Source organism: Cicer arietinum, chromosome 6 (genome assembly GCF_000331145.2).
Source record: "Cicer arietinum cultivar CDC Frontier isolate Library 1 chromosome 6, Cicar.CDCFrontier_v2.0, whole genome shotgun sequence".
NCBI lineage: Eukaryota > Viridiplantae > Streptophyta > Magnoliopsida > Fabales > Fabaceae > Cicer > Cicer arietinum.
Window position 1 is genome coordinate 67,329,432 of NC_021165.2, and position 19,294 is coordinate 67,348,725.

The 19,294-nt window shown below is 31.9% G+C and overlaps 3 protein-coding genes and 1 long non-coding RNA gene across 4 annotated transcripts; 3 read left to right on the plus strand and 1 right to left on the minus strand.

The window, feature by feature from the left end:
* Nucleotides 1–1,472: 1,472 nt before the first annotated feature.
* On the plus strand, nucleotides 1,473–4,281 carry LOC101496353 (scarecrow-like protein 34). The gene is made up of 2 exons (XM_004505796.4): nucleotides 1,473–1,713; nucleotides 1,808–4,281. The coding sequence occupies exon 2, from the start codon at nucleotides 1,819–1,821 to the stop codon at nucleotides 3,967–3,969; it is 2,151 nt and encodes a 716-aa protein (XP_004505853.1). The 5' UTR covers nucleotides 1,473–1,713; nucleotides 1,808–1,818; the 3' UTR covers nucleotides 3,970–4,281.
* A 1,159-nt stretch (nucleotides 4,282–5,440) lies between these two features.
* On the minus strand, nucleotides 5,441–6,971 carry LOC101513191 (scarecrow-like protein 31). Its single transcript, XM_027335994.2, has one exon. It carries the CDS (start codon nucleotides 6,969–6,971, stop codon nucleotides 5,670–5,672), a length of 1,302 nt encoding a protein of 433 aa, XP_027191795.2. The 3' UTR covers nucleotides 5,441–5,669.
* A 196-nt stretch (nucleotides 6,972–7,167) lies between these two features.
* LOC101495576 (dolichyl pyrophosphate Glc1Man9GlcNAc2 alpha-1,3-glucosyltransferase-like) lies at nucleotides 7,168–12,576 on the plus strand. The gene is made up of 5 exons (XM_004505793.4): nucleotides 7,168–7,307; nucleotides 8,380–9,300; nucleotides 10,302–10,508; nucleotides 11,211–11,448; nucleotides 12,140–12,576. Exons 2-5 carry the CDS (start codon nucleotides 8,548–8,550, stop codon nucleotides 12,547–12,549), a joined length of 1,608 nt encoding a protein of 535 aa, XP_004505850.1. The 5' UTR covers nucleotides 7,168–7,307; nucleotides 8,380–8,547; the 3' UTR covers nucleotides 12,550–12,576.
* A 4,897-nt stretch (nucleotides 12,577–17,473) lies between these two features.
* LOC105852320 (uncharacterized) lies at nucleotides 17,474–19,166 on the plus strand. The gene is made up of 2 exons (XR_001144159.3): nucleotides 17,474–17,965; nucleotides 18,976–19,166. It is a non-coding gene; the product is annotated as an uncharacterized lncRNA (long non-coding RNA).
* The last annotated feature ends 128 nt before the right edge of the window (nucleotides 19,167–19,294 follow it).

Here is a 19,294-nt window from a genome sequence, read left to right on the forward strand (position 1 = left end):
AGGAGTCTGGCAAATATATGTTAGACTTGTTAATAGTTCTATGGTTGACATTATAGAAGCTGACCATGCCAATGGAATGGTATAGAACAGTTTAGCTTCAGAACCCACACAACATCTGTATTTTGTTAAGTGTGTGTATAATATAACTTATAACTAATAAATAATAACTAATGCTATGTGAATGACTTATTTGGATGCATATTAGTTGAACTTTTCCCGTGTTGGGTAGTCATTATTCATAAGCAGCAGAATCCTGAGTAACATTTTCTTCGATATATCCATATATACAGCGTTCTAAATGACATATGTTTTATTATTATTTTAAAGATACAAATGATTATTATTATTATTTTTTATCACAGATTAAGGCTTGCATTGTACTGCATATGATTGCGTTGCAGGGGACGAATAGTCAACATTTTGTGACGACTATTGCAGTGACATTTAGCCAATTAACAACGGAGAAAACATAGACAATTCAAATAAATAAATCGAACAAATATTGGAGAGTTGACTCACTCTTGAGTCTTGCCGACGTAAAGAAAGTTTGAGCTTGGCAAACAAGCAACAAGATCCCATGATCGAGACTACACTTTTCATTAATTTGACTTACATGCAATTTTAGTTTGATATTATTATTTTAGTTAAATAGCTCACAGAGTTTATTTATTTATTTAATTTCAGTTTTTAGTATTTTATTATTATTTTTTATTTATTTTTAATTTAGTCATTTATTTTAATTTAAATGATAATTTGATTTTTTATATTTTAAAATGTCAACAATGTTATCTTTTTTTTTTTACAAAAAATCAAAAAATTCATCAAAATTTTCAAACAAAACTCATAAAATTAATTATCATCTTCAATGTAATGCAAATTTCTAAATGACATTGAAAATATGAAAATATTCTTATATAACTCAAATTTTCAAAATTCTTAATGCAAATTTTTAAATTTCAGCAAATGCATAACTCAAATATTCAAATAAACTTATATTTTCATCTCAAACAACGTCAAATTTATCAAATAAATAATGAAAATATGAGTTTATTTAAATATTTAAATTATGAATTTGATGAAATTTGCATTATATTAAAGATAATAATTAATTTTATGAGTTTTATTTAAAAAATTTAATAAATTTTTTAATTTTTATATAAAAAACTAATATATTGATATTTTAAAACATAAAAGATCAAATTGTCACTTAAAATTAAAATAAATAATAAAAAAAATTAAAAAATTAAATGAAATTAAATTAAAAGACACAATACCATTAACTTATTATTTTTCTTTTATGAATTTTGTCTTTTTCTTTTTATATATTCACATTTTAGTTCAATTGTTAAAAAATTTCCGACATTTATCTCATCACTAAAATTGGAGTAGAAAATTTTACTATGGCAAGTGAAAATGTGTGAGTATTAAAGTGAATGAAGAGCATGAAGTGGCATGGACATGTGTCAAATTTAGATACCTTAGCACTAACTAACAGGTTCCATGTTCACCCATGATTTTTCTTTTAGCAACGGTGCCAACATCCAACTTCTCCGAAGATTCCTAATATTATCCATTCCCAAATATTTATTATATTATCATATGCTCTTAGTCAAAGAGGCTGCTTCTCTATAAAGTAACACATAGTTCTTCATCCATCTCTCTGTATCTCCAAATTTCAACCAAACCCTTCTCTTTAAACAAGCAACGATTCAGGTCAGTTCAATTCAAATCTTACTTATTGTAAAACCATTTTATAATTTTTATTCTCACTGTTCCATTTTATTTATTTATTTTCCTCAACAAACAGACAAACATACGATGGATCCAAACTTTTCTTTAGCTAGCAATTTCATAAAAGACTATTACAACAACTTTGATGAAGAAGGGTCTAATCCAAATCAATACAAAACAAGCTTTGATGAGTATAAAAAATACGAGAACCTCCTTGATGCTGATCCTCTTGGTTTTGATGCTAACATGATTCCTATAGAAGGTTCTATGGTGACAGATCCTTCTCTAGAAGACACTGATTTTTCAGAAACAGGAAAGTTCATAAGCCAAATCTTGATGGAAGAGAACGTTGATCAGAGACCTTTTTATGACCCACTAGACTTACAAATCACTGAGAGATCATTCTATGATGCTCTCTTACACCAAAAACCTCTTTCCCCAAATCAACACCCCTTAGATATTCATAATCATACTCATAATTCTGATGGCAGTAACAGCAATAGCAGCTTGGATTCGAAACCAACTTCCCCTGATACTCCTGTTTCTGATATTGCTAATCATGGTTTTCAGTTTAATTCCAGTGCTATTCCTCGCACTTTTTCTCAACCCTCTTCAGAGAGTGTTGGTGATGGACTCAGAGATTTGAATTCTTCTATCACCAATTTGTTGGTACAAAACATTTTCAGTGATGCAGATTCTGTTTCACAATTCAGGAAAGGTTTAGAAGAAGCCAGCAAATTTCTTCCTCCGCAGCCTCAACTCTTGACTGGTTTAGAATCTTCCAATTTCAACATGGATGGGGAGAAAGAGAATCTGTTTGTGTTGAAGGGTAGAAAGAATCACAAGCGGGAAGAAAGTTATAGTGAAGAAGAAGAAGAAGAAGGGAGGAGAAGTAACAAGCAATCAGCTGTTGGTGTTGTTGATGAGGATGAATTATCAGATATGTTTGATAAAGTGTTGCTTAATGTGGAACATTTACCACTATGCAATGAGAATGATAGCTTGAAGAATGGACTGGTGAAAACGGAGGAGCCACCTCCATCTAATGGAGCGAAGGCTCGTCCTAAGAAACAAGGCAGAAAGAAGAATGAAACAATAGATTTGAGGAATCTTCTGCTTCTGTGCTCACAATCTGTGTATGCCAACGACAACTTAAATGCCAATGAACTACTTAAGCAGATTAGGCAACACTCTTCACCCTTTGGTGATGCACCACAGAGGTTGGCTCATTACTTTGCTAATGGCCTCGAGGCACGCCTTGTCGGTGATGGTACTGGTGTACAAACTTTCTATTCCTTGCTGAGCTCCAAGAGGATTAGTACTGCTGAGTTTCTGAAAGCATATCAAGTTCATCTATCTACGAGCCCATTCAAAAAGTTTGCATACTTCTTCGCAACCAAAATGATATTGAAAGTTGCTTCAAAGGCTGAAACCCTTCACATAATTGATTTTGGTATCCTTTATGGTTTTCAGTGGCCAATACTTATTAAGTTTTTATCAGATAGAGAAGGTGGACCTCCCAAACTGAGGATCACTGGGATAGAGTTCCCTTTACACGGATTTCGTCCCATGGAAAGAGTTCAGGAGACTGGTCGTCGTCTTGCAAACTATTGCAAGCGTTTCAATGTTCCCTTTGAGTTTAATGCCATAGCATCACGGAACTGGGAAAAGATTCGAGTCGAAGATCTTAAGATCAATAGCAACGAGGTAGTTGCTGTAAACTCTCTGATGAGGTTTAAGAATTTATTAGATGAGAGTATTGAAGCGAACAGTCCTAGAAATGCTGTTCTGCATTTAATCAGAAAGATAAATCCTGATATTTTTACTCAGTCTATTGTTAATGGATCATATAATTCGCCTTTCTTTGCTACACGGTTTAGGGAGGCACTGTTTCATTTTTCTGCTATTTTTGATATGCTTGACACTGTAATACCTCGGGAAAACGAATATAGGATGATGATGGAGAGGGAAAGTTTTGGTAGGGAGGCTATGAATGTTGTAGCATGTGAAGGATTACAGAGAGTTGAGAGACCTGAGACATACAAACAGTGGCAGGTTAGGAATACAAGGGCTGGTTTCAAGCAGCTTCCATTGAACTCAGAATTAATGGCTAAATTTAGGACAAAGTTAAGGCAGTGGTACCATAAAGATTTTGTATTTGATGATGACAACAATTGGATGCTTCAAGGTTGGAAAGGCCGCATTTTATATGCTTCAACATGTTGGGTGCCAGCATAATCAACTCGCATCTTACTAGACTTATGGTGTGAATTTTTATTAATTATTAGAATCAGTTATAGCTTTTTACTCTGTCCTTTCCCTTTGTTAAGGTTTTCAGTAGCAGTCGTACTAATACTAATACTAGGAGGCAGATACTTGAGATAATATTTCAGCATGTATGTTGCAATGATGAGCTTATTTTGCTAGCTCTTTAGAAGCTTGTTATAATTATTTTTAGTAGCAGAATCTTGTTTTTCTTATTTAAGTACCTTGAGATTGTGACATGACATGGCCTATTCACATAATCTTCATTGTTTTCTTTCTTGCCAATTATTCTGTTGGATGTAGGCTACATGACATGGCCTATTCATATTGTGAAATATGCATGTCATAAATTGTTTCAATGGAGCTTTCACCCTGCACACACAACATACTAGTAGTTAGCTCTCATCACTCTCCTTGCAACCCATAATCTCTATTTTTATACCGTAATAAACTGCAGTCACAAAGCTTTCAAGTGTGGTTTTTGTTTCAAGCGGAATTCATTGTAACAAAATGGACTCTACCTTTAACAAATGTGGAGTAAAAAATGCACGTATTTGGGTCTTCCATGCTGTAGTAAATGGAAGTTACAATGGAGATGATAAAGGTTATATATGAATCAATGGGAAACTAAACTCATTATTGTAATTAGAGTCAAGAGACCCTCTTTCTTTATTATCTTTTCATTACCTTTTTTGACAAGAAGAAACCCAAAAAAGACATAAAATCAAAATAAAATAAACTACTATCTTATAATTATGTCTTAAAATGATAATGTAGATATATGTCTCTGTTGACTAATGGCTCAACTAATTATTGAGTGTTGACTCTTGATATGTGCTGGTTTCTCTCAGCTCTAATTTTATTCTAGTTTAGGTTGGTTATTGAGCTGTAACTGAATTTGTAATTGGGTAGAGACTAGTATATAAAGCCTTTGAAAATAGGAAGGGAAAATACAGATAATGAATTTTAATATCCACAAAAGAGAGAAAACAAAAACAGTTGAGAGAACAAAGATGGATCAGAGAGAGTTCAAAGTTCAAATGGATCTTTGGGATCAAGAGTTGAATTGTGCATTTACTCTCAAAGGTGTAATTTGACTAATTTCTCACAATCATAGTGATCATTCAAGTTGGACTATGTCTTCCAACTATTTTCTTCCTTTACTTTCTAGTTATTCAAGCATTCTGCAGCTTTATGTTAATTGCATTACATGCACCTTGTTCTTCATTGATGATTCATTTGATTTCACTGGTACACCATTCTAACAGACTCTTGTATTAAGAGAAATTATTGTGTATATAATATATTAATTAATTGCTTTAACATTTTCTTTATATATGAATTAATGTACAATCCTTTTGTTTTGTCATTTTTCTTAGTTTGTTCTTCAGGTGAACTTAGCCATATCCTTTTGCAATATAACTTGTCCCTTGAACACCACTGATGATAATAATTGATAAATCACAAAAGACCATTAAGAATAGAATCAACAGCATGTATTAATCCCAATTCAACCCAAAATCAAATAGACTAATAGAATTAACAAAATTTACATGAACTATTAATAGAAAACACACGATCTAATTTAAAAACCTAATTGCACATGCTGAATGTCTATTAAAATCTAATAACAACGCTCACACCATATGTCTAGTATGATGTGAGTTGATTAATTATGATGGCACCCAACATGTGGAAGCATATAAAATACGACCTTTCCAACCTTGAAGCATCCAGTTGCTGTCTTCATCAAATACAAAATCTTTATGGTACCATTGCCTTAACTCTGTCCTAAAATTGGCCATTAATTCTGAGTTCAATGGAAGCTGCTTGAAACCAGCCCTTGTGTTCCTAACCTGCCACTGTTTGTATGTCTCAGGCCTCTCAACTCTCTCTAAACCTTCACATGCTACAACATTCATAGCCTCCCTACCAACACTTTCCTTCTGAATCATCATCCTCCATTCATTTTCCCGCTGTATTACAGTGTCAAACATATCATAAATAGCAGAAAAATGAAACAATGCCTCCCTAAACCATGTAGAAAAGAAAGGCGAATTATATGATCCATTAACAATAGACTGAGTAAAAATATCAGGATTTATCTTTCTGATTAAATGCAGAACAGCACTTCTAGGACTGTTCGCTTCAATACTCTCATCTAGTAAATTCTTAAACCTCATCAGAGAGTTTACAACAACTACCTCGTTGCTCTTGATCTTAAGATCTTCGACTCGAATTGTTTCCCAGTTCCATGATGCTATGGCATTGAACTCAAAGGGAACATTGAAACGCTTGCAATATTTTGCAAGACGACGACCAGTCTCCTGAATTCTTTCCATGGGACGAAAGCCGGGTAAGGGGAATTCTATCCCGGTGATCCTCAGCTTTGGAGGTCCATATTCTCTATTTGATAAAAACTTAATAAGCATTGGCCATTGAAAACCATAAAGAATACCAAAATCAATAATATGAAGGGATTCAGCCTTTGCAGCAACTTTCATAATCATTTTATTTGCAAAGAAGTATGCAAGTTTTTTGAATGGAGGGCTAATATAATGAACTTGGTAAGCTTTCAAAAACTTAGCAGCAGTGATCCTTTTGAAGCTAGAAGAGGAAAAGAATGTTTGTGCTCCAGTACCATCACCGATAAGGCGTGCATCGAGGCCATTGGCAAAGTAATGAGACAACCGTTGTGTTGCATCACCAAAGGGTGAAGAGTGTTGATTAATCTGCTTCAGTAGTTCATTGGCATTTATGGTGTCATTGACATACACAGATTGTGAACACAGAAGCAGAAGATTCCTCAAATCCACTGTTTCTTCATGTTTTCTGTCTTGTTTCTTGGGACAAGCCTTTCTTCTATTTGATGAAGGTTGCTGCTTCTCTGTGTTAGCTTGTTCATTCTGCAGCCAATAATTTTGTTCATTGCAATGTGGCAAATGTTCCACATTAAGCAAAGCTTTATCAAACATTTCTGCACTGGCGGAGCTTAAAAAAATTATAGGTAAAATGTCCAGAATACCCTCATTAAAACTAAGAAATTACAACTATACCTTAAACCTAAATTTCTCTTCTCTCTCTTCCAGTGTTCATGTTTCTCTCCCTCTTGCCCTGCGATGATCCTGAAACAGTGAAACTGTCCTGCCCTGCGAAGACGATCTTGAACACGATCCTGAAACTGTCTCGCCTCCGCCTCCGGCTCATTTTCGCATCTCGCCGCCTCCGGCTCAGTTTCGCTTCTCGTCTCTCGGCCCTCGTCCAGTCGCCCTCGTCTCCGCCTTGGTTGGCCGTTCGTCAAAACTCAAAAGGTTCGGATTTTAATTCGTATTATCATTAGAAATCAAAATTGATGTTTCATGTTTGGAGTTTTGTTTTGAAATTTTGAGTTTTGTTTGTTTGGAATTTGTTTCAAATTAGATGTCACTATTATTTATTTATTTTAGTTTTTTTTATTGCACATAAGGTGTTTGATTTTTTGTCTATAGTTTTTTTTGTTGAACATAAGGTGTTTAGAATTGCCATTTGCCAACTTTTCCAAATCCAACACAAATTCTTTCATCAATTTTTGTTCTCATTCAGATGCTTTTTTCAACTCAAACGCACAGAATTGTTAAGTTCTTATGTTACAAGTTAAGATTCTCTTTTTTGGTTTGTCAAAAATAATCTTAATAAGAAAGGTGCTAAATTACACTGGACTAATTGAGTAAGGACAAAAAACGATGGCATTACACTAGGGTTAAATTCACATCTCTACTTATACTAGCTCCATTCTCAAATATTGAATCCTACCCATGAAATGAAACACCGTTTTTTTTTAATGTATTTAACAACCTACTCCACTCCTTAGCTTTGTTGTTATCTCAATATTTTTTTTTCCTGTTTTGAATTATATCTTATCCTTCCCACTAGTTGCGTTTCATCTTTCTTTTCTATGATAACATTTCTTCTTTTATCACCCCAAAAACACTTGGAATTGCATATTTATAGTTATGCATTCTTTAAATTGTGTTAGTTACCTTTTATATGAGTGTTGGCGACCACGGAAAAACTAAGGTTTGTTCAAATTCTGCTATGCTACAGTGCAATGGTCTATAGCTTTTATTTGACAACACTTTATACTAAATCGCTTATCATGGAACTATAGTAGTTTGTTAAAATTATGTTATGCTATTGTGCCACTATTTGACAATACTGCCTTGTAAAATGCTACATATCCAAATCAATGTTCTACTTGTTAGCTGTTACTTGTACATATTCAAATCAATGGTTCCTAACTATTTTATGCAAATAACATATGTGTAGGTTTCTAACTATCAAACATATTGGCAGTGAAGGATACTCCCATGAACTTTCTTGCTAACTCTGCTTACTTTCATGCAGGAAATTCAAAGGGCCATGACTTTCACCTACACAGTCTCCTCAACTTATCGGGTTGAAAACTGAGCTAACTCTTCTTTAATTGTATAATAAAAGCAGTCTTGTTGAGTTTCTGCATTAAATTCAACATCCGTGATCTTTTTTCTTCTTCTATTATTCCCAACTTCCAGCATGGGAAAAAAGAAACTAAGCTTCAATGATCTCCAAAATTCTAGTACACCCAAAAAAACTCTGGGCTGGTTTTTTCTTGTAGTTACCTGTATAAAAGTTCTCCTTTTCCCATCTTACCGCAGTACAGACTTTGAGGTGCACCGCAACTGGCTGGCTATAACCCATTCCCTCCCTCTTTCCCAGTGGTACTTTGATGAGACCAGTCCATGGACTCTAGATTACCCACCATTCTTTGCCTATTTTGAGCGCTTTCTATCAATTTTAGCTTACCAAGTTGATCCTCAAATAGTGCATCTTCAGGAGGGCCTGAATTATAGCTCAAATAAGGTGGTTTTTTTTCAAAGAGCTACCATAATACTCTCTGATTTGTCCCTTCTTTATGGAGTTTATAGACTTACTCAGAAACTGGATTTGAGAATGCAAAAGTTGATATGGTCATTGGTTATTTGGTCACCGATGCTTTTAATAGTGGACCATGTGCATTTCCAATACAATGGATTTCTCATTGGCATTTTGCTGATTTCACTTTCATATTTGGAGGAAGGAAGGGATTTGTTAGGTGGCTTTGTTTTTGCTGTTCTTCTGTGCTTTAAACATTTATTTGCAGTGGCAGCACCTGTTTATTTTATTTATTTGTTGAGGCACTATTGTTGGGGTGGAATTGTACGAGGCTTTAGTCGACTCTTGATTATGGGAGGTTTGGTTGCGACAGTGTTTGCATTTGCATTTGGGCCATTTTTCCACCTTGGACAGGTAAATATGATTTTTGGCTGAATTCATCTTTGCTCATTAATTTGCCCATATTGATGTTGTTTCCCCCTTGTTTCTATAAATTGATTATTATTTCCTCAAGAAAGTTCTATAGGAATTTTATTGATTTTGTTTATTTCTATTTTCCCCTTGTTTTGTTGATATTGGGCATGTAAGACGACAAATCTCCACATGCCATTATGAGAAATTTTGAAATAAAAATTAAGCCCTCTGGGATATTATAAAGGAAATGATAGGTGACTGTTAAAGACTATTTAAGTTACATGACATGAATGCATGATATATTATACGTTATACATGATTCAGGACATTGACATGCTGGAACAGGCCTTACTTAATGGGATTAAGACTTATATTGTTGTTCAAATACTAGGTTATTAATTAGTCTTATTATAATAGTAAGATTGGGCTTGTACTAGCAGTACTAGTACCTGACCTAATTTTAAGTTTAAATAGGAATATTAGTTTATGATCGTATCACATTAAAATTAATCAGTCACATATTCATTATTCTTAGCTAGTTTTTCTCCCTTTTATTTATTACTTTCTTCCTACTAAAATCCTGTAAGTTCAGCAGTTTTCAGTAAGGTCTCTAGTGAATGTGTGGCATGTAATAGAACATTTGATTGAAACCACATAAAATAATTGCTCGAAGATGTGAAAGATGTTCGGGGTAAAATAATAAGTACAAGATCACTTAGCCAGAACATTAAGCAATAAACCTAAAAATTAACTAACCTTGTGAATTATGTATCCAAATAAGACTATTGTATGACAAAGAGTTGTACTTTTTTTTTCTTTTTCCCCTTTTAGTTTTCCAATTGCGAACATCCGACTTTTCATGTTCATGATGGAACAACCTTTATCCGTCCTTGTTAAATTCTTGCATTACTCCACTTCACTCTGTGTAAAAGTGAATAACTTCAGATACACTTATTGCATTATTGATTTTGTTTTTGGATTATTCAAATTATAAATTGCAGATACAACAAGTCATCCAACGATTGTTTCCATTTGGCAGGGGGCTTTGCCATGCATACTGGGCCCCAAATTTTTGGGTATTCTATATCATGTCTGACAAAGGACTTGCTTTCATACTCAGAAAACTTGGGTTTAATATCCAGATACCAGCAGCTTCATTCACTGCTGGGCTAGTAGGGGATGCCTCACCTTTTGCTGTACTACCTCGGGTAAGTTTTACATTCAAGTTTCTGTGAATAAATTCGTTTGTTGCTAAATAGAAAGAATAAAAACACATACACAAGGGATTGTTATAACCTATGTTAAACTGATCCCATTCTTGCACTAGAATAGGACAGATGATTGGAATGCCGCATTTGCTGTGTGCTTTCCAGTAGTAGTAGGGGAACAGTGTTGTTATATTTATATCATGTAATCATGCACAATGACCAAGCCATATGGGTTGGAGATTTGTTCAATTGATATTAGTTATTGAGTTGAGCTGGATCTTCGATTGCTCACATTTTTCCAAAATAGAAATATTGATAAAAAAATGTAAGAGAAAAATCTCACTTTGTCTTCAAAATAATTGTGAGACACTGTACATATAAATGTTCACATGACACGACAGGCAGAACCTGGTAGCTCAAAATGAGCACCAGGCTTACATTAAGAAGGTATAATTATGAAATATTAATAGTAAAAAATTATCATAGGTACTAGTAGTAGAATGTATATTATTAGCTTTTACATTTTCCTCATTTTTGGCCAGCTATTGCAACTTCCAAGATGCTGCTATTCAATTGACATCCACAACTGAGCTTGATAACTGGTTTATGTAATAATGTCTATGTTTAGTTTTACCACTTCGCCTTTTGTCATTCAAAAATTTCATCAAAATATTAATTGTTTTATAAACTACTACTATGCAGATCACTCCATCTATGACCTTTATAATGGTTCTGCTTGCCTTATCTCCTTGTCTTTTCAAGGCTTGGAAGAATCCACGGCCACAGATGATTACCAGATGGATAGCCTATGCTTATACCTGTGGTTTTCTTTTTGGGTGGCATGTGCATGAGAAGGCATCGCTCCATTTTGTAATTCCACTTGCCTTTGTTGCAGCACAAACCCGGGAGGATGCCAAACATTACTTTTTGCTGTCAATAGGTATATTTTTTGAGCTTATACATTATAATGTTTTATTTTTCTTCAGATTTTTCTCTTCAATATGAAAATTACATGAACAAAAGCTTGTTATTTATTACCTAAATTTTTTTACCCCCATTGGTAATTTTATTGCAGACGAGGTTCATAATTGATTATTAAAACAAAGATTAGATCCTTAACCTGGCAAATTTTATGGTTTAGATTTAGCCGGTTGAAATCCTTTTATAAAACTTTTATCATGTCATTTTTATTTTTGGTTGTTCTGTGACCATCTTTCGTTTTGCTCTTATTAAAGGGAATTACACACAGGGATATTGATGCCTTATGAAGCGGGTGGCATTAATTTTTTTTTGTGTAATGGCTGAGTTTGACTTGGTTCTGATCTGACATTTTCCTGATAATAATATATAATTAGTTGTATAAAACACCGTCAGAGTGAGCTTGTCTGTAACATAGGTTAATCAAGCATAATTAAAGATTAGGGCAAACTAAGAAACAATTATACTTGTTTAAAGTTGCTACAAATGTGTTTTGACGAGTGAGAATGCAAACAAGCAGAAGTTTTTTTTGCACCTTAAGCCTAACAAACCCAAACACTGAAAGTACTCTCATATTTTACTTCCCCTTAACCAAGGTCATGGATCCGCCACTATTTCGAATGACTTTATTTTGATATATGTTGTGTGTGCAGTGTCTTGCTATTCACTTTTTCCGCTACTATTTGAGGCACAAGAGTATCCTATCAAAGTTCTGTTGCTGCTTCTTCACTTCATTTTGATGAGGTCAGGCTTTTCAGCGCAATTTTACAATAGGGATGAAACAAGAGCAACCTCTGGTCACACAAAGAAAACAGTTGATCAATTTGAATCTGAAGGTAGTTTAAGTGTGGATGTGAAGAATAATGGTTTTGTTATTGGCTTGATTGAGAGGATTTATCTGGCTGGTCTTGTAGTTGTAGAGATATGGGGCCAATTTTTACACCCTCTGCTTTTTGGTGATAAGCTTGCATTTATGCCCCTTATGTTGATCTCTGTATACTGTGCTTTAGGGATCATGTACTCTTGGATTTGGCAGTTAAGATCCATAGTTAAATCTCATTAACTTTTGGACTGTTTGCAGTCATATTAATGTTCTAGTTATGGACTTTTTAGAAGCGAAATTTTTAAGTAATTTTCTTTTTAAACCAAAGTCATTGTTTTATATGAATATTATTAATCCCTATTTGAAGATTAATTTTATCAAGCATCTGCCTCAGGCCCTCAAGTTCCGTGGTAGTATAGTACAGCTAGACATATAATCATGTTCTGCTTATATTCCTACTTTTTGCTAATGTTCCATAGCATTAGTGGCTAAAGGGTTTGGATAAAGCTTTGCATGTAGGTGCATAGGTTTGAATCCTTCTGTTGGGTCAGTAATTCTGTTTGGGAGACCCCCTACCAATTTGAGGTCTGTGTAGTTTGTGTGCAGAAATTTTCTAGAGTGGTCCTTTTGTGTAAATTTAACCTCTTGACGGATAACCTTAAAATAAATCATTCAAACTACACATTTTGCGGAGATATAGAGCACTGTTTAATTGCATTTGCATATCTTTTCTCAGGTACACTGTTGTCAACGAATCAAAAATAATTTTTTTTGAGTTGAATACATTACTTTTAAGACAAGTTTTAAACTTTTAAAAGATTAAATACACTATTTCTAAGACAATATTTATATATTTGATTTATTAACACGTGTTTTTAAGACACTCCTTAATATTTATCTTTGCTGTCATTTTTAGAGGCTTAGCCCCCTCTTTTTTCTCAGGTCATGTCGCGCTTTGGAAAAAAATAGAAAAAAGAGGAATGTAACATTTAAAAAAAATTGAAATGAAAATAATAAAAAATACAAGAAAATATACAAAATAATTACCGCCAACAATTGTAGTTTTCATTGATTAGCACTTAACTATCATTACACTATTCACTAAAAAATATCATCAATTATAATTATTTACATATATACACAAATTAATACACAATGCGATCACCTTAAAAATAAATTAAACAATGCCATCAAAACTTCAAAGGGACAAGCTCATGAAGTTATATAATACCAAAACTTTTCAGATTTCATCCTGAAAATTAATATAATATAACTTATTAAGTTTCGACTATAAAAAAAATATAAGACCAAAAAGAGCATTTGATTTCATGGCAATGACCGAAACCTGACCATGTGATTAAGATACCGGAAAACAGGCCAAACACAAGCCCTTATTGTGTTCCCACCAAAAAGCCTCCACCATGAAGTAGCCTTACTCTTTACCCTTTCCCAAAAAGCCACAATACAATTTTGGTTTCTAGTTGCCAAAAGTGCTGCAGATTGTAAATAAACCGAAGCTGCACGTTTAACCAACTCGTTCCTAATAGCAATTTTTGAGTCAAAAACATTCCCTTCATATAATAATAACGTTGAACACCTTGTTGGTGTATCGCACATAATGTCTTTTAAGCTTGTGTATTGTAAATTGTCATTGATTTCTGAATCACTTCTTTCTATTGAAGAAGTTCTTGGAATTCTTAGTGAACCTCGTCGTGAATTTATTGTCTCAAGCTCTTCTATTTCTATTTCCATGTTTTCTTCACATAAGTCATGTCACATTGAAATAATGTTGTATCGAATTGAGGACATGTTTGGTTTATTGTAAATGTTTGAAATTTTTTAGTTTGGCATGAAGTGGAGAATGGAAGAAGAAAATGGGTGTGCATTTTTTTTTTTTTTAATTTAGGAGTAAGGTACATTAAGATGATGTTTAGGCTTGTATTTTTTATTGTTCAATAACTTTTGTGAGGTTTGGAAAGGGTAGAGAGAAAGAGAGACAGAGAGAGTTTAGTGGATTAATTATTGAGCATACAATGGGGTTCCTTTCTAATAGGGACTCTGAAATAGATGAATTATTTTATTTGGTTCTAGTATAAATAGATGGTTTATAGATGTTTATTGAGCTTTTCATTTTAATGAAAAATATATACATAGAAAACATCTAAATACATGTCAAATAGAAATATAGTTTTTAATTTTATTAATATCAATGTAAAATACATGTGAAAAAATTATGGTAATAAATTATTATATGTGAACAATACATTTTAATTAACTTTTTAATAAGTGTGTCTAAGTGTTTGTTTAGTCTCGTGTTAGAAAATGACAAAATCACAATAAATTAAACAAACACTATGAAGTAAAAAATACTAAACATTTCCTACAAATAAGTTATTATATAATTGTAGCACATAATATGTGCAAAAAATCTAGAATTCAACATTGCTACTAACATTTTCTCTCCTTCTAACATATACGCCAATTACTATTAACATTTACACCATGCTCATAACATGATAAGTATCAAAATAAAGGGAATCCTCCTTAATCTCGAGGTGACAAACATATCATCTAACTGCAATGCATATTGATGAATGGCTAAAAACATCATTTCTCTCAACACTAAAATATATTTTGTTGTAAAATTCTATATTTTGTAAAAACTTCTAACAAAATACTATAATGATGTATAAGATCGGCAGAATCGAAGAAGATCGGCAAAGACGAAGATACAGAAACGGTAGAAGATCGGCATAATCGAAGAAGATCGGCAAAGACGAAGATACAGAAACGACAGAAGATCGGCAGAATCGAAGAAGATCGGCAAACGAAGAAAACGGCAGAAGAAGAGAAGAAGATGGAATGGTGGAGAAGAAGATGGAGAAACAAAGAAGATGGAGAAGAGAGAGAAGAGAGAATGAGAAAAAAAGGGTTTCTGAGGAATGAAATGAAAATCACTAAAATGACTAAAATATCCCTAAGTATATATACGTCTTTATGCTTGTATACGTATACGGTATATGTGTTTAAAGATGTGTTTAAATAACATTTCTCTTATTAAATTTGACCTTAAAAAATATTTTCAGAATGCTTGTATACATCATTGGATTAGTTTGTAAGAAACTAAACAGGATCACTTAGATAATTGTGCTTACAAGAGTCTTTTCATTATTTGATTTTCCATCGATATTTGTGAATGTGCATTTATATATATATATATATATATAAAATTGATTTATTCTAAAAAACAACGAAATTGTATCTATAGACTCAACAAACATCTTTTCGTGTTTATCTTAAAAACTTAAAAACAACATAATCAATCATAAATAATAATAATAAATAAGTAAATGCAAAAAAGCTAAAAGTAATATGATAAAACACAAGAATTACATTTTGTTGTAATAATTTAATATTTCAAAAGTTATTTATTTAAATTTGGGAAAAGTAACTTTTTATTTTAGTTATTTTTATTGATGAAATATTTGTTAAATAAATCATTCTGAATAATTTAGTTATGTAAATAGATAAATCCTGAATAATTTGGAGAATGACCTATTGTATCTTGCTAGATTTGTCTTTTATAAATAGATAAATCCTTAAGAGTAATTTTTACTATTTTATTTTGCAAATTGATTGTTCATTTCAATTGTTCGTGAGTTGTGCATACACAATTTAAGAACACATTTTACATAAAAAATATATTTATATCACTACAAAAATCTATTATTACGTATATTATACACTAATATGGATTATAATGGATTTCTTGGAGGTTTAATTTCCTTAAAACATCACGTGCTTTGTTTTTACAGTTCCAACATTTTTAAAACTTAAAAAATCCGGTATTTCGTATTTTTAAATTTTAAAATATTTGAAACATTAATTACATTCCAAAATTTACGAAATTTTAAAAGTCCATAATACTAAATATTTATATGTTTAAGTATTTAGAATATTTATGTTTATTCAGAATATTTTAGGTTTTATTTTCTGTTTCAGTTATTTTATAATATTAAATGGAAAAAGTGGATTGTATCCAAAAAAAGACAAAACTGGAACTTAAAAAAAATTGTAGGTTGTAAAGATTAGGTGTAGGGAGTACTTAGTGGATTCCTTTTTCTTCTATTTTGTCTTATTTAATATTTTTTATTGCGTTTATCTTCTTCTTTTTAAATTTGGTTAAGATTCAAGTATAATTTTTCAAATTATTAAAAAGAAGTATTGTTTTTTTCTCTAACCGAAGAAAATTAGTGTACCTTTATCTAAATTGTTATATAAATTTTTTTCCACAAACCATTACATAGAACTAGCACATATTAACGTATTTGTTTATTTATATTAATAAAATCAAATAAATTTTTAATCTTTAAAAATTTGCTATATTATACTATAATGTTTATATTTTTTTTTACATATTTTAATCTGTATAAATATCATGTCTTCACTTTTGTCACAACAAACTATCATTTATTCTAATTGCTTTTCCAGAAACTTTCCTCCACCCAAATCTTCCTTCCCTAATCAACAATAAAAGCACCATCCTCACATGTTAAATCATAAAGTTCATTTAATTATTTTAACTTATCTTCTATTAAATCCACTCATCCAAATTCTTTTTAAGTAAAGAATTAGAACGTAGAAGTATCTCATAATTGTCAAGATATGTTAATTATATTAACAATTGAAAACAATTATTTATCATTTGTATTTTAAAAAAATTCAAAAAAAAAAAAAGTTACACAAAAATTAAGGGGTTAATTCAAAAACCAACATAAATAGTTAAAGACAAAAACAACATATTCCGCATGAAAAACATTCTCAAGAAAATTTGAAGGGATAAAATCTTGATGAAGAAAAAAAGATCGTTGAAACAGATAAAAAGTCTAATCTCATAAAAAACATCGGACAAAAAACATCAAATAATAATAACATTGTTTTATCTAAATATGACCTCATTAGCGGCCAATCTAAAACAACTTTTTGTATTGCCGTCTATATATTTGATTTAAAATATGATAAAATAGTGTCAAATAACTTTCTTAATTTGAAGAACATTTGGAGTGTGAATGACAAAAGAAAAAACTTTTATTTTTGTCACAGGTGTTTAAACTTTTCTTTTAATACAAAATATATCATCACCCTCCTATAAAAAAACCCTCTCTTCCCTTGGATTTGAAATAACTTCCAACAATTCTCTATAAACAATAAAAACTCCTTATACTCAATCCTAACAATTGTTAAATCTTCACGGCTAAGGATTTCAATTGTCATTTGTAAGGATTTGGAGGGGCATAATTGACAATTCTCATCCCATTCCCCTTGCTTAAAAACCCATAGGAAAAAAAAAATGAATGAAAGGAAAAAAAAAAGAGGGGGGATGACAGAATGTAAAAGAAGAGAGAAAACACCAAATTCTTCATTTGCATGGTCTACCTCCAAGCCAACCCACATCATTCCTTTTCAATATATTCTTCTTACAACAATATTGAATACAAATGAGGAGAGTAAGATAGAAATAAAGAGTATTAGGTTTCATTCTTGGAGAAACACAAAGAAGTTTGAAGATGGAAGTCAAATGAGGATTATTATCAATGAATGAAATTAAAACTCAACCTTAGGAAAAGACACAGCTCTCCCACATCTACAAGTTAAGGTAACATAGAAAACCCTCTTAAAACCTCTCTTAGGTGTGCTTAGATATCATGGTTTGCATGTTTGGGTATTGAGATAATCTTATTTGATTTTGTATCATAGATTATTAATAATGCATGTTAGGTGTTTGTATTAATTACTATGAAGAGTTGTTGTTTTATTATTGTTGTTGAGTGTTGTGGTTGGGTTTGTGATGAGATGGTGACTGTTTAGTATTGATAATTACTTGATTTTATGCTGAATTTTGAATGTATTTTACTTGGTTGATCATATTAACTTGAAAATATAAAGTTTGAGTGAAAATAGTATGGTGTTGTATTCAAACCCGTATAGGTATATCTTTGGTATTTTGTTCATAACTTTCTCCATAGATAGTGTTTTGAACTGATTTATATTCCATTAGAAAATAGACTTAATTACCTACGAAATATGCACTGGTTTCACCAATTTTCGTTGAGAATTGGTAGAGAAAATTGAGTTACAAGTTGAAAAATAATCTATTGTTATGTTTTTGTATAAGCATACCTTATTTTATTAAACTGTACTAATTAAATGCCTATTACGCATAATAAAAATTATATTTATAAACTAGACATCTTAGACTTTCCAAAATGTTATCATTTATTTAAATCGGACATCGTTTGATTTAAATAAGTGGGGCACCACTTACGGACTTAATTATGTCCAATCTTACCAAAAGAGGTTATTCAAGTAGAGGACATTGGGTAAAACCAATGTAGTCTTTATGACTTACTTGATATATTGAGTTTAAGTCATTAGATTACTCATTTCTAGTGGCTTAAAGTGTTTGAAATATTTGAGGCTAAAGCAAAAAGAGGTATTTGAATATAGCTTACGAAGAAATAATATTATATTAATTTGAAGTATAGTTTACCGAGAGGATTTTCCATACTTAGCACACCGGCATGGCTGGGAAACATCAATAATTGTTTTCATTAAATCTATGTTACTGAGTTTTATGCTCACTATGTTGAGGGTGATGTTTTCCAGGTAACATGTAAACATTGAAAGTCTGAGGAGTATCCGGATTTGCTCACCAGTCCTTCAATGTCATGTGTCGGAGTCGGATCACGTCTTGAGTCTAGATTAGAGTCATAGTTTAATTAAGTCTCACTTGAAAGTTGTTTTAAATTTGTAAGTATTTAGATATTTATGAATTAAAAGTCTCAGTTTCATTTGCATTGTGTATATTTCATTTGCATTGTGTATATTTTTGTTTCATTCATGTGGAAAAAATTAGGTGTTACACCTTATCTCTCAAAATATAGATGCACGCATATCACTTTTGTTGGAATTTTGTTTTGTTTTT